Source organism: Heteronotia binoei, chromosome 3, assembly GCF_032191835.1.
Source record: "Heteronotia binoei isolate CCM8104 ecotype False Entrance Well chromosome 3, APGP_CSIRO_Hbin_v1, whole genome shotgun sequence".
In the NCBI taxonomy this organism is placed as follows: Eukaryota; Metazoa; Chordata; class Lepidosauria; order Squamata; family Gekkonidae; genus Heteronotia; species Heteronotia binoei.
Window position 1 is genome coordinate 98508912 of NC_083225.1, and position 16454 is coordinate 98525365.

Below are 16454 nucleotides of genomic sequence, written 5' to 3' on the forward strand. Positions count from 1 at the left end.
TATTACAAATATCAAATTTCAGTTTCATAAAACGTTACTACGCTGGTATTGGTCTCCATCCAAACTAAACAAAATTGATCCCACCATTGATCCTCTCTGCAAAGTCTTGTGGTGAAAAAGCAGATTTTATCCATTGTTGGTGACGATGCAGATATATTTGTGCTTTTTAGCAACAGGTAAATAGACAAATAAGCAAAATTACCCATATAACCTTAGCACTGGAACCTGATTTTTTTAAACTTCATAATTGGCAAGACGAAAGGTTAAGTTCCAATACAGAATTAATTCATATTTTGATAGCCACAGCACGGCTAGTCATAGCCTCACACTGGGTAGAGAAACATGCACCCACATTAGAAGCCTGGGAAACGTTCATATTATGCAAAATAGTTTATAATTCATACGATATATCTTACAAGCAATATGAAAGACATGTAGTGTCTGCTACTCATTACTTACTTTTCTTTCTGAAAATGACATCATTGCACAGAATCAATATTATAGAAAGTTAATTTATTTTTGATAGTCCTGTTGTTTATGTATATTATGCAACCAATTGTTAAACATCTTTTAGTTTTATGTAACATGCAATGAAGGTCAGACTTTGAAGGTCAGACATATAGGAATGTATCTATGTTTCCATCAGTTTTCTGTTTGATTTTTAAATGTAATTTTAAACGTAATTTAAAAATTGTTTAAAAAAGAAGTAATGCTTTCTACGGCCCATTTGACTTTGCACTTTAGGATGTCTGGATCAAGTTCAGCAATCACACCATCATGATTGTCAAGGACATTGAGATCCTTCTTGTATAGTTCTTCTGTGTATTTTTGCCACCACTTCCTAATATCTTCTGCTTCTGTTAGGTTCCTACCATTTTTGTCCTTTATCATGGCCAACTTTGCATGAAACGTTCCCTTGATTTCTCCAATTTTCTTGAATAGATCTCTAGTCCTTCCCATTCTATTGTTTTTCTCTATTACTTTGCATTGCTCATTTTGGAAGGCCTCTTTATCTCTCCTTGCTGTTCTTTGGAAATCTGCATTCAGTTGGGTAAATCTAACATTTTTACCTTTGCCGTTTTGCTTTCCTTCTTTCCTCAGCTGTTTGTAAAGCCTCATCAGACAGCCACTTCGCTTTCTTGCATTTCTTTTTCTTTGGGATGACGTTGATTGCTGCCTCCTGTACAATGTCACAAACCTCCGTCCATAGTTCTTAAGGCGCTCTGTCTGTCAAATCTAATCCCTTAAACCTGTTCTTCACCTCTACTGTATATACATAAGGGATGTGATCTAGGTCAAACTTGAATGGCCTAGAGGTTTTACCAACTTTCTTCAGTTTAAGCCTGAATGTAACAATGAGTAGCTCATCATCTGAGCCACAATCAGCTCCTGGACTTGTTTTTACTGACTGTATAGAGCTTCTCCATCTTTGGCTGCAAAGTGTATAATCAATCTGATTTCGGTGTTCCCCATCTGGTAATGTTCATGTTTATAGTCACCTCTCAGGTTGTTGGAAGAGAGTGTTTGCTATGACCAGCTTGTTCTCTTGACAAAACTCTGTTAGTCTTTGCCTGGCTTCATTTTGTTCTCCAAGGCCAAACTTGTCCATTATTCCAGTTACCTTTTGACTGACTACTTTAGCATTCTAGTCCCCTATGATGATAAGGACATCTTTTTTTGGTGTTAGTTCTAGAAGGTGTTGTAGGTCTTCATAGAACTGGTCCACTTCAGCCTTTTCTGTATCAGTGGTTGGGGCATAGACTTGGATTACTGTGATGTTGAATGGTTTGTCTTGTATTTGGATGGAAATCATTCTGTCATTTTTGAGATTGTATCCCATTACTGCCTTCCTCACTCTCCTGCTGACTATAAAGGCCACACCATTTCTTCTACGGGACTTGCCCACAGTAGTATATATAGTGCTCCTTGGAGTTAAATTCACCCATTCTTGTCCACTTTAGTTCACTGATTCCCAAAAAGTCAGTGTTCTGTCTTGCCATCTCATGTTTGACCACATCCACTGTCAAATGGTGGGGGCCTTGGCGGGGAGGGTGGGATATAAGTGGAATAAAATAAATAAATAAATGTATCTGAATGTTGCCAGTTGTTTTGTATGCTTCTCTGATAATATGTAAATGTTGTCATCAATGAAGTCTGCTATTAACGATTAAACAAATCAGTATTAGATAGAAGTTTATTCTTTTTCAGTTAGCAGCCATAGCCATTTTTTTTTGCTACAGCGGTAAAGCTGCAGTACTGCAGTCCAAACTCTCTGCTCACATCCTGAGTTTGATCCTGGTGGAAGCTGGGTTCAGGTAGCCAGTTCAAGGTTGGCTCAGCCTTCTATCCTTCCAAGGTCTGTAAAATGTGTACCCAGCTTGCTGGGGGGCAAGTATAGATGACTGGGGAGGGCAATGGCAAACCACCCCATAAAAAGTCTGCTGTGAAAACATTGTGATGCAAAGTCACCCCAGAGTCGAAAACAACTGGTGCTTGCACAGGGGTCGACCTTTACCTTTTTACCTTTAACCATATTTAAAGCTAGTTCTATATCTGAGGAAGATATGTATTTAAGAAAAAACTTTCCTAGTATTTGCTAGAAAGGTTAAATTTTAAAATATATCCAAAAGCAAAATAATGAATGACTTACTCAGATATATGCTAACTGCAATAAGAGTAATACTTGCAGCTACATAGAGAACTGAAAGCTGCCCACCTTTGGGAAACTGGATTGACAAGATGCAAGAATATGCAGTTATGGCAAAATTGGCAAATTTTATCAACCAAAGACCAAAAGGTCTGAATTCAAAACAACCAGAGAGTGTTTTATGTTTATTATAACCAAGTCTTGTAGTTAGCTATCTGAATGGTTGGTATATGATTATATTATATGATAGACTCAACCAAACAAAATATGTGCATGAGTTGTGTGATTTTCTTTATTATAACAAATTTTAGCATGATAACTTTATCATGATTCTTCTGAGGTTATTTATATTACACTGTAAAGTAGAATAAAGCATGAGAATATTATAGATAGAAGTTCTAAAAAGTGGTTATCCCGAGCTCTAAATATATGCAGGGCCGGCACTACCGAGTAGGCCAGATAAGCTGCTGCCTAGGATGCCATCTGGCCACGGGCATGGGCACCCCTTCTTCCTCCCCGTGTGGCTCTTTCCACCATCCCCTAGCCCGGCTCCACTCCAGTGGCAGCCCCAGCCCTGGCTCATCTGGGAAGCTCCTCCACAGGATGGCAGACCAGGCAGACACCAGGCCCAGCAAGTCACAGCGAAGTGGGCCCCTGGTGCTGCTCTTGCCCTCTCCGCTGTTTGCCTCGCCGCCGCTGTCCTTCATCTCACCATCCAATCTGGTGGCCTACCAGGAGTGCTGCGGGTATGCTCAGTGGGCGCACTTCCCCTCCCAGTGTGCCACAGGAGGGCAGGGGTGGACAGGGGCACCCTTGGCTCAGGCCCCCTGCTGCCACCACACTCTCCCCCACCACCATCCACCTTCCCACCTCCACCTTACCATCCAGCCTGGCAGCCTACCAGGAGTGGGGAAGGGGCTGAGCAATGGCAGCAGGGTGACAGTGGGTGTGCTTGTCCCACTCAAGAAGGTCATCATCTGTCACCATGGCACAAATACACCTGCCTGCCCCAAGCAGGAGAGGGGCCTTGGGGGCCAGCCAGCGCACTAGTCTGCCTTCATCCAGCCCCCCCACCCGAGTGCGTGGTGGGGAGGAAGGACATGGGGAGTGAGGCTCAAAGTTGGGGGTGCGGGGACCCTCACTTTGGGTGCCAAAAAACCTGTCCCTGTCCCTCTATATATGTGTGTTTGTGGATATATTAAATACTCTTATGTTAATATGTTCATACATTGTGCTGTCATGTATTTGTTAAACTAATTGCCATGTATTTTTCCTACATATTCATGCATTATTTACGAAATAACATTTTTATAATTGCCCATATACTATGTAATTGTAACCAAACATACTTAACAATGCCTTTTTCCTCTTTCACTTTTTTTTTGTATCTCCAGTAAAATCTTTTTTAAAAAATAAAATAAAAGGTTCAAAAGATGTGCATTAGATCTGCTTTGAACATCCCATATCTCCACCAACAATCCTGAACATTTTTATATATGATTGCTGTTTCTATTGGAATAATACCTTTAAGAAATTTTTCTTCATATATAATGATGTCAGTTTAGCATAGGCATCTTCACCATGGTAACCACTGACACCTTTCCTGATGACCACCAAGTGTTTTTAGAAAGTGGACAAGGCCAGGTAGGGTTTTTGCTGACAGAGCTTCTAGTTGACCACTGAAGATCTGATTAGCTGTGCAGAAGCAAAAATACATTGCTTCAGCAGCAGCTGCCGCCACAGCACAAGGATCTTCACTGCATAACTAAGATTATATATATGCAAGAAAATATTTTTAAACAATATATTCATTCAGATGACATGTCTTGTGAATGTTGAAGAGTTACTGTTAAAGTTATGCATGACCTCTGTGCCTGATGTTCTGTTGTTGGCTCCACCTCCTGTAGCAGCTGTTTTCTGGTTGTACCCATATACCTGTGTCAGAAAGGTACCTACAGGATCAAAAGGGTGAGGACCCTGATTTAGAAAGTACATTATTCTATATCCTTTGACATTAATTGATACAGATGTTAATATGCAAATCCCATTTTCCTCATTGTTAGTATAATTTGAGGTTTGAGTGTCCAATGCTAACAATAATGAATAAATGCTAGCAATATCAGAACTCATTTTTTATCAGAGTTTAGTTTTTAAATCACAAAGGTAGTCTTTAAACCATGATACCTATGCAAAAGTATATCTAATGTGCCCAATCAGATCAAATTAAAATCTCTCTCTCTCGGCTTGACTTCGTGAACGAAGATTTAAGAAGGGTGCAGTAGTCCACGTCTGCTGCAGGCTTGCTGGTGGCTGACAAGACCAATGTGGGACAGGCAGATCCGGCCACAGTGGCTGCAGGGAAAAGTCTGATTTGGGGGTGGTGCTGTAGCAGTGCGATTAAAATAATGGTGGTTTAAACCTCTTCATTCTCTACATTTGTAACGAACTGCAAGTCTATTCATGAGTAAGGGCAGTACATATGATGGAATTCTCAGTGAGTGACAGGTTACAGAACCCACTGTTGATTGAGCAACTGTTTCTGATGGTCAAACTGCGGCAGTTTGGTCAGAGAAGCGGTTGGAGAGAGTTCAGTTGAAGAGGGTCTGCAGGAGAGAGCTGTGGCTCTTGTGAGACTCTCAAGTGTGTCAAAGTGTGTCACAAAAGCAGAGTCCGTTTCAGGGTGAATGTGGTGTAGCTCAATACTGGAGACTCTGGTGGGAGACTGATCCCAGAAATTAAGGGCAGTCTCATTGTGTACCAAAAAAGAAACACATCTTGAGAAGGACAAAGGTTCCTGTATTTAGCTTAATATCCCAAGGGAAAGACTGTTAGTCTGGCAGAGTAGGTCTTGGCTAAGGGTTTTGAGATGTCAGAGAAGGGCCCTCAAAGATGCCAAAGGCCAGAGTTATTGCTCTTATTGAGAAGAGAATAACTAGTTGCCAGAGGAAAAAAAGGGTCTAGAAGTGAGAGACCTGAGTCTATTACCCAAGGGATGAGGCAGATGCCCTCAAGCTTGTGTGACTAGAAAGAGGGAAAGTTCTAGAGATCTAGAGTGATTATAAAAAATATAAGCCTTTAACAGTGAGATTATTTTTGTGAGTGTTGAGCCATCTGAGAGCAACACTGTATTTTAGGAAAGAAGCTGCCTGTGTTCCATTTTTTGTTCTGTCTGCCCACAAATTCTAAATCCCAGAAACCTCTGTACAGATCCCATTTCTTACCTGCCAATCTGTTTTAAATAAACCATATCTTGTTTTGAAATGCTACCAGTGCCTGGTGTGTCACATTTCTGATGAGTAAAATTTTGACACCTAAGGTGAAAGCAAAGGTGATGATTGTTTTGTGGTGATAGGAAAAAGCGGTTGCATTGCCTCGTCTTGTAACAACATTATTTGATCAAAAGTCAGAATTTGTTAGATCATTGTGGTCTCTGTGCTGTCAGTCCCACACATGAGTTCTTCACTCAGCCACTAACCCAACCTCGGAGAATAGATTAATTAGCCTCAGGCGTTTTTGGCACGCTTTTCTTCTTGCTCTGGGGAGCAGGCATCCACTGAGCATGCCTGGAGCAAGGGGAAGGCGCTACACTCACTGTTTCTTCTTAACTGCCACTCGGATCACACCTACCTCATTGCATCTCTTCAGATCTTTTCACCTCAGGCCTCTCTTTGTTGTCTATCCATTTTGGGTATTGTTAGTTTATCTTCGCTTTTTCTTGCACTTCTAAAAAAAAGACTTTGTTTTCACCTTGTCGACCTCTCCTTCCCTCTCCCCCCCCCCCCCCAGGGTGTATGGAAGGGGAAGTTGGAAAGACAACTTTCAAAAAGTGCATCAGATGTGGGATAAAAATTCCCTCTACCGACGGACACTCTCTGTGCCTTTTTTGTCTTGGGGAATCCCATAGTGTTGAAAGCTGTGTTCATTGCATTCTACCATTTTTTCTCTTGCTACCAGGCTATCCCTTCCACTTGAAAAGCTAGAAAAATACCAAGTGTCTTTTATCTGTTTATTGAACAGGACTGAAGTCGAAGACCATAACCCTGGACTTTTAAAAGGCTTTATTTTTATTCCAATTATTATGATTAAAACTTTTGACTGTAAATTATAAAATAAGTATGATATGACTCCAGAATAAGTGTATCTTTGTCACAAAGATACCATTCTTTCAGTTATGCTAGTCTTACCTCTCTGTAGTACATTTTTATGTTTGGAATTCCAACATCTCTTTTTATAGGACAGTTAAGCATCTTTATTGCCACTCCTTGTGCTTTATTTACCAAATAAATCCTCAATTGATTTTTCCTAAAATGAAGGGATACTGACTTCAACTTTGAGTAGTTCATTTATAAAGAGAAATGTTAGATAATATTTTCATCTTGATACCAGAAATTCTACCCAAAATGTAGCTGTTTTTCAGTTTGTCATGACTGTATTTTATGTTAGATCTGAAAGCAAGATAAATCCAGACCTCTGGAAACCTAGCTGGGTGATTTTTGCACAGAGTGGAGCAAATGTGTGCCAGACTACTCTCACTATCCCCAGACATATTTCCATTCAGACTTTAAAAATTAATGTTATAGCCAGAGGCTATACCATATGAGTGTGTTAAGTTTATGACTTTTCCAACTGAATCTATTGGTCTAAGTGTTAAAATTCTATAATTTGCATACAAACTGATTTTCGACTACTTTTCCAAAATGTAATACCATGTATTATTTTGCTACTCCAGATAGCAATTGCAAATAGTTCAGTAGCATGAACAAAGAATAATGGAGAGAGTGGACATCCTTGTCTTGTGCCACAAAAGAGAAGGAATATAAATGTAAATATTTCAGATTTATAGAGAGATTCTGATCAATAGTTAATCATGTATTAATGATATCCATTGTTTAAATTTTCCTTAAGATTGAAACAGCCCAGAACTTCAAACAAGTAATCATGTCCTATTTTATCAAAAGCCTTTTCAGCATCTAGAAAGTTATTATTTATTATTATTCATTAGATTTAATGAATTGCCCCATCCTGGCTGAAGCTGGGCTCTGGGAGATGTACAACAATAAAAATACATTGGTTTAAAAACATTAAAACATTCTGAATAAAGTATCACATCTTATTGACACTCCGATGTTCTTCTCAATTCTACTGTTCCATCATGGTGGGGAAGGGGTAGCCCAGAGGGATGGCAGAATAAGGTGCCAGCTTGGCAACTGTTGCTGTCCTTACTTAAAAGCCTGGTGGAACATCTCTGCCCTACAGGCTCTGCGAAATTGCAAAATATTCTGAAGGGCCCTGGTGTCAGCTGACAAAGAATTCCACCATGTCAGACCCAAGAGGGAAAAGGTCCTGACTCTTGTCTAGGATAGCCAGACCTCTTTAGGGCTGGGGATCACCAATAAGTTGTTACCCACAGAGTGTCACGCTCTTCCAGGGATATAGTGGAGGAGGCAGTCCTGTAGATACACCAGTCCCAGACCACTCCGTATTTTGAATCTGACTCAGTGCTTCAACTGGAAGTCAGTGTGGCTGGCACAGCACAGGTTGAATATATGCTGTCCATGACTTTCCCATCAGGACTTTTGCTGCCACATTCTGGACCCATTGGAGCTTCTGGGTCAGCCTCAAGGGTAGGCCCACATAGATTTCAACATTACTTCCTCTTCAACATTATTAGCTTTATGAATTACTTTAAAGATTCATTTAATATTAGGTTTCATCCTCCTGTTTTTAAGAAAATCTTGCTGATCAGAATCTATAAATGAAGATATGATTCTGTTTAGCCTTTTTAGGAACTATTGAAGACCAGATATTAAGACTGTTATTAAGCAAAGAAAATGGTCTATAGAAGGGGTGGCCAACGGTAGCTCTCCAGATGTTTTTTGCCTACAATTCCTATCAGCCCCAGCCAGCATGGCCAATGGTTGGAGCTTATGGGAGTTGTAGGCAAAAAACATCTGGAGAGCTATCGTTGGCCACCCCTGGTCTATAGAAATCTAAGTATGATTCTTCTCTGGCTTGGGTATCATGGTTACTTTGACTTTTTCCCAAGAAGTTGGGCTCTTTTGTGGATTTGTGATCTTATTAATTATTGTGATTAAAGGATGTTTAATTGTATCTGTAAATATATACAATTCTGTAATAAATACCAGAGTCTTTCGTTTTAAGACTGTACTAAAGTAACAACTTCTTCAGTAGTAAAAGGAGCTTCCAGCAATTCAATATCTGTATGACTAATTTTAATATTGTTAAGAAATTTATGAATTGCAACATTTTTAGGTTCTCCAGAAGTATATAACTCCTCATAATACTACTTAGATGTAGCTAAGACATCTTTTGTTGTAGTAAATATATTGCTATTTACTGCTACTGAAGCAACCATTAATGTTTCTCTCCTTCCAGAGTAATCTATTAACTTTGATGGTTTGTTACTAAATTAATAATGCTTCTGATATTACTCATGAAATATTCAAATTTATAGAACCATCTTAATTCTGAGAGCTCAAGTTCACCCAACGTTTGTTGAGTTATCATAGCCTCATTTTGTGTGTCAGTAATTCGAATTTAATCTGTGTCTTTTCTTGAGCCTCTGCTATTGTTTGATTTCATTTATTAGATTTGTATCCCACTCTCCTTGTGTGTAGGCCCATTTATTTTTGTTAATATTTCTGCATCATTTTTGCCCTGCTGTTTCTCCATGGACCTAAAAGTTGTATACATGGTTTACCTCCCCTCCCCATTTTATCCTTACAATGATCCTTCAACTTAGATTAGATTTAAGAGTACATGATTAGCCAAAGGACACCCTTGTGAGTTTCAGAATTTTACTGTGTGGCAATTTTGACTCTGATCTCCTCGGTTCTACTTTGTGTGCATAATGCTGTTTCACAGATGGCATGGCCCTCACTGGGAAACAACAAACATTTATTTCTGTTTTTCACTTGCAGAATTGTATACCCTCTAACTAGAAAAACCACTACCAGGTTTTCATGATATTATTTGCATTTAACATACATTTTAGCCCTGAGTTATGCTGGACTAGTGTTCAAAAGTTTCATTAGTGCCTTTAATATAAAGCTGTGCTTTTGGATCTGCTTAATATTCTCTTTGTTTTTTTATGTGAGAGAGTAGAATGACTTTAATCTTTTTTATATTTGCTTATAGTATTTCCTCATCAATCTACATATTCCTATACATATTAAGAACATCTTATTTGTGATGTAAATCCAAATTATCATTTGTTACTTTTAGTATTGTAATTTTTATATTTTATCAACCGCTTTGTGTATACTTATTTATTAGAAAAATGAGGCAAAAGTTGTCTTAAACAATACATTTCTTACATAGATTTACCCTTGGTTTCTTTTTTAAAAAAACAGAACTTTGAAGGACAACGAAGCTGTGAAACTTTCACTAATATCTGTTCTACATCATTAGAAATAATGTGAAAACTGAAAGTATTGGGCAAAGAATGAGCCCTGCACTGATGGAGACTTTTTAAATGCAGTGCTATATGACTACCAACAGGTGCATTTGTTTCCCTAGGATATTGACCTGCGAGTAAAATGGCCGAATGATATCTACTACAGTGATCTTATGAAGCTCGGTGGAGTTTTAATAAATTCCACACTAACAGGAACTACATTCCACATACTTATTGGTAAGAACATATTTATGTCAAATATTTCCCCTTTCTCTGGTTTGAAGCCAATTTTGGATTTTGTAGTAGTCATATTTGTAAGTAGTCAGCTTCAGAAAAAATAAACATGACTCTATTGTATCTTAAATACTAACACAATTTATTTCAGCACAAACTTTTGCAAGTCCAAGTTTACTATGTGCACATTCATTTGAAAGCAGGTGAGGGGGAATTATTACAAAGAGAGATCTAGTGTAAATCCTTCAAGTGTAAATCCCTGACCAAAGGATTAGAAGGAATTCAGTTGTGAGATATGAGAAGGCCTTGTTTCTCATGTCATATGTACGTGACATTACATTGCAGTACAAAGATAGAATAAACTCCAATCAAAAGAATAATAAATTTGGTCACAATGAGTGAGTGCTATTCTTACCTGCTGATGTACTGGAAAAGTATATTTTGATATTTATATCCTGCCTTTCCTCCCCTCTGCTAAGTGGGAACCTAAAGTGCCTTACAACATCTTTCCCCCTTTTTCTATTTTATCCTCACAATAAGATTTTTGTGGTGTAGGTTAAGCAAAGAGAAAGTAACTGACCCAATGTCACCCAGCAAGCTCCCACGGCAGCATGGAGATTTGAACCTTGGTCTCCCAGTTCCTAGTCCATTACTCTAACTACTATATCTAACTACTGGTTGATTCAGCTGTAAACAAGGACAGTACAGGTTAAAATTTAAATCTGCTTGAGAGGAAAAAAACACAGAGAACCTATTTTGCTTTTGCTAATCTAGTTAACACCTGTAAAAATATGAGGAGTCCCAGGTTTAGCTAAGATAGCTAACACTTATTGCAAGTCAGAAATGCCATGTTGCTGTTCAGCTCTATGGGGTACGGTTAGTGTTGAACATCTTAATGAATTCTAATTTGGCTCTTTAGATTCTCCTATTGAAGTTCTTGTGTAGGAGAATATTGACTTTTATATTAGTAACAATTTGCTAATTGATATTGTGGATTCCCCTTCTTTACAGTGACTAGTGCATTCTCAAGATCATTTATGTATGTGTTTGTTGTTGTTTTGTTCACATATTTCATTTCTTTCAGTGTATCTTTATAAGAACTTTCACACAACACCGTTAACTTGTTTGTAGTACTAACAGGGAGTGTTTTTATAATCATTGATTAGAATTATCACTTTACTCTTTTTTAAGTAAGGTGTGACTAATCCTCAAGCCAATTTGTAAATACTGCCAATTTACTAATTCTATATTTAATAGGCCCTTTAATGCAAGTGCTGTTAAGTGACAGCCAACTTATGGCTTCCCCTTCAAGGGGCTTTCAAGGCAGGTGAGAATCAGAAATGATTTGGCATTGGCTTACTCTGCAGAGTTTTCCTTGATGGTGATCTCCCATACAAGTATCAACTCTGATTAAATGCCAAGATCTGGTGGGACTGGACTGTACCATGCCACCTTCCCTCCCTGTAGGCATTTCAGTGATAAATTATTACAAAAGCTTCTTCTAAATGTAGAGGGTTGAACATTGAGTACATTTGACAAATCTGGATCTGCCATCATCTGCCTAGAGAGCAGGAATATTATATGACTGGAAAAGGAATGAAATATAAACAAATAATTCATGATTTGTGTGTACCTTTCTCAAAGCCAAGATCATGACAGATCTGAGAGTTTTATTCAAACAGTTACTTTTTACCAAACATGTTATTCGTTTCTAGACAGCAGTGTGAGAATGAAGCTTCAAAAAAAATCTTAGGCAAGAGAGCCCAAGAGATCTAAAAGATGACTTGGTGGTGAAATTGTTTGGGCTTTTCTGTGAATCCAGTTGCTTTCTGTGAGTTAGAAAAGAGGCTTCCGTTTTTAGACATCGATAAAGTAGTATTTATTAAACATGCTGCTTTACTGTGTTGAAGTAAAACTCATGTGCCACAACTCTGTATGAATTCCAGTGGGTGCACTTTTTGTCCCATAATACTTCTTTAGGTAAGTGTGCTGCTTAAAAATGTCCTTGTGTTAAATGAAGTTGTAATAGACAGCTTAGGTGTTCCACCTCTCCCTAAGAATGAGAGCTATTGGAATGCTGGCAAGGGAGATGGTGGAAAACAGCTATTAATTCCATTGAGAATGAATCTGGCTGAGGGAAACTGTGGTGATGAGAAATTTAAAGCTGTCTGAAAACTGTTGATTTGTAACAAAAGACTCCAAATGCTGGAACAACATTCAATTCAAATTCAATTGAAAAGAAACTTTGTAATCTCTGCCTGATCTACTCCAATGTTATGTTCAAACCAGAAATAAAAGTTTGCTCCTTGTTTGATTAACCCTGTGGACTGGTTGTCTCAGGTAAAGACACACCTGCATACACACTCACGAGCACAGAGAGAGAGAAAGAGATGAATAAAAGGTGGCAGCATGTAAATGTTTGAGTCCCAACCCCAATAGCTCTGTGCAGTGTCTGTGTGAGGGGTGATTATTATGGAGACCGGCTTACCCTGTCTGACAGTGTCTCTGTGCATGAGAAAGATGACCTGAGATATGAAATTATCATGGCTGTCTGTATACATTTTAAAAGAGGCATTAGGGGTGGTGAAATATGACTGCCTGACCTATCTGTAATCCTGAACCTGTGGAAAAGAGGGCATGAAGGGTGGTAGGCACTCTGGGAGTGAGAAGAGTTGTCACACAAGCTTGTTCAGAAGATGCATATCTGGATGTTGACTGTCTCTGAACTATTTGAATTGGCTTTTTATAGAAAAAAGAGCAAGTGCTGTCATAAATGTGAACAAAGCAGACTTGTCTTTAGCAGAGTAGATCGATTTTAATATACAAGATTCTGTCATCTTTTCATTGTGCCAAAACCCAAATATTTTCTGGAAACCTGTATTTTCACAGCTATGTAGATAAACAGGTTTGCCTGGTGATAAGAAAGAAGAAATTTTTGCAGATATCTGGAGTATTTCATGTTCTTCCTTTGACTAGTATTTCTTTCTCAGGTTGTGGATTTAATGTGAATAACAGCAATCCTACTATTTGCATAAATGATCTCATTATGGAGCACAATAAAACAAAGAATACACAATTAAAACCCTTAAGTGCCGACTGCCTGATTGCAAGAAGTGTAACAGTTCTGGAAAAACTGATCAACACCTTTCAAGAGAAAGGACCTAATGGGGTTCTTCCCCTGTACTATAAATACTGGGTACACAGGTTGGTAAATATGTCTGTTTAATATTTTAAACTGTTCTGAATTGCTTTGTAGAAACTTAGATCAATCTACCACTGAAGGATGGGACATCAGTATCTTGAAGTTATACTGATTTTGCAGGCTTTTAAATGCAATAAGCAAATTTTCAGTATTTATCAATAGTATTTGTTCATGCCTAGGCATGTTTAATATAATCTTGCAGTTTAGTATGCATGCATTAAAATCCATCACAATCTTTGCTTTTGAATTGTTTCTTAAAGCTAAATATCAACCTACTATTAAGATCAGGGGTGGAATTCTAGCAGGAACTCCTTTGCATATTAGGCCACACACCCTTGATATAGCCAATCCTCCAAGAGCTTACAAGGCTCTTTTTTGTAAGCTCTTGGAGGATTGGCTACATCAGGGGTGTGTGTCCTGATATGCAAAGGAGTTCCTGCTAGAATTCTACCCCGATTAAGGTTTTTAAAAATACTACGACCTAGGGTTGCCAAGTCCAGTCCCAGAAATATCTGGGGACTTTGGGGGTGGAGCCAGGAGACACTGGGGTGGAGCTAGGGGGGAGGGGGGGAAACGGCACCGGGGAGCGTGGCAAGCCGCCCCGTCTTGGAGTGGGCGACGCGCTGCGCAGCTGCCGCCTCTTCTCCACTCACCGTGGCTGCTCCTCCGAGATGGGCTCAGGCTGAGCCCATCTCGGAGGAGCAGCTGCGGTGGGGCGGGGGGGCAGCAGCAGTGCGGCAGCCTCGCCCGCTCCGCCTCTGGGGTGGAATCGGAGGGGGGGTGGAGGCGGGCCGGGGGCATGGCGAGCCACGAGTTCGGGTCCTAGAAGGGCCTGGATTTGCGGCTCGCCATGCTCCTGGCCTGCCTCCGCCCTTCCCTTCTCTGGTTTTGCCTGCGCTGCTGCCACCTCTTGGCTGCTCCTCCGAGATGGGCTCAGCTTGGGCCCATCTTGGAGGAGCAGCTGCAGTGGGCGGGGAGGGGGGGCAGCGGCGCGGCGGCCTCGCCCACTCCGGGATGGGGCGGCTCGCCATGCTCCCTGGTGCCGTTTCCCCCCTCCCCCCGCTTCTGTTTTTTTGGGGAGTGGGGGAAGAGGGTGGAAATCCTGGGGTCCCCCGCCAGGGCGGGAGGGTTGGGAAGCCTACTACGACCTGAGTTTCATTGAAGATATCAAAGGAATTATCTGATCAGATGTGTAAGATTCTTGGGGTAGTGGCTTGCCCTTACTTATGTTATATGCAAAAATAGTGTGTGGATGATTGTTCCATGGTGAAATGTTTAAAATGTGGTTGCTTGGCTGTAAATCTAGATAATCAGATATCAAGTTAAAAAAGAAGAGTAGATTACAACTACTATAACTAGGGACTTCATAGTGCTCATGTTATTGAGTAATTCTTGGCTTTCATTTGCAGTGGTAAGCAAGTCCGTTTGAAAAATGATGCTGGACCACTAGCCTGGATTGTTGGAATAGATGATTCTGGATTCCTTCAGGTTCAAGAGGAAGGCAAAGATGTGGTGACTGTTCACCCAGATGGCAATTCTTTTGATATGTTGAGAAATCTTATAATCCCAAAACATCAGTAATTTTTGGAGATGGCAACAGCAGGTCTCTAACAAAACTGTTTTATGCTTCATAGTTAGGGCTTGAGCTACACTGGAGATAGTGTATCAAACTGAAATTAGCTAAAGTTGAAGCAAAGAAACATAGTGTACCAAGCAAAAATTTATTTTTGCATCATTAGCTGAACTTTGCAACAGGAAATTTTGTTACTTTGTTACTGTGCAGATTTTTACACTTCCATTTACAGAACTTTAATACTTCTATTACTTTTGTTTGTATGCATACATAGGTATAATATATTTTGCAACTGAATATTTATAGAACTGAAATGATAGCTTTGCTTAGCAATGCCTCAATGAGGTATAGTTTTTATTGTGGATAAATAAATATATAAGATGTATGCAAAACAAAGCTTATTTACATTTTAATTCATTTTAAGGCATGCCACATGGTTATTTATATTTAGTCCTGTCCTTGTGAAACAACTGATTGAAAGGGGTTTTTGTGTTTTATTAAAAAGGCTCTGCACATGCTATGATGGAACAGACCCAAAGCTTCTACAAGTCTTGTGCTCTTGCATGCTCAAAATCTTTAGAAAACAATACTGTTTTGAGAGTTGGCCCTGACTCCTACATTACTCAGCAGCCTTTCACTTAACGTTGAAATGGGTTTTAATTTCGCAGTATCTTTTTTGAAGCCTGGGAATTTCACAAATAGTGGTGCCTTCAAAAAGGATTTATCTGTAAATAAATTTGAGCTTTTAACCTCTTAATACTAGTAGAAACTTTTTCTCAAGGCTATCTGTTTTTACCTTACTCATTTAAACCCTCCTTAATGCTGCATGCTATTTCATTTAGGCAGCATTTTAGCTAATTATATATGTGCAGAGTGGTAAAGCAGCAGTACTGTGGTCTGAACTCTCTGCTCACGACCTGAGTTCGATTCCGGCAGAAGCTGGATTCAGGTAGCCGGCCCAAGATTGACTCAGCCTTCCATCCTTCCAAGGTCAGTAAAATGAGTACCCAGCTTGCTGGGGGGAAGTGTAAAAGACTTGGGAAGGCAATGGCAAACCTCCCTGTAAAAAGTCTGCCGTGAAAACATGAAAGCAACGTCACCCCAGAGTTGGAAACAACTGGTGCTTGCATAGGGGACCTTTCCTTTCATACAGTTAGATCCTCTGAATACTACTGATAATCAAGCGGAATATTCACCTTTCTGTGCTTTGCTAAGATCCCTCACATGTGAATGTGTTCCCAGGCTTTGGGTTTAAGCCCTCAGAATTCAAGCTTGCAGCCGAATCAGCTAGACAGTAGTAGTAGAAGAAAAAGATATTGGATTTATATCCCGCCCTCCACTCGAGTCTCAGAGCGGCTCACAATCTCCTTTATCTTCCTCC

At 39.6% G+C, this 16454-nt stretch overlaps 1 protein-coding gene across 1 annotated transcript in view; it reads left to right on the top strand.

Annotated features, from left to right (window-relative positions):
• Positions 1-15469, top strand: part of HLCS (holocarboxylase synthetase) — a 303409-nt gene extending 287940 nt beyond the window's left edge. Inside the window, exons 9-11 of the mRNA XM_060234279.1 lie at positions 10187-10301; positions 13289-13502; positions 14910-15469. Coding sequence (XP_060090262.1) covers positions 10187-10301; positions 13289-13502; positions 14910-15081 — 501 coding nt within the window. The 3' untranslated portion in view covers positions 15082-15469. The remainder of the gene's footprint in view (positions 1-10186; positions 10302-13288; positions 13503-14909) is intronic.
• The last annotated feature ends 985 nt before the right edge of the window (positions 15470-16454 follow it).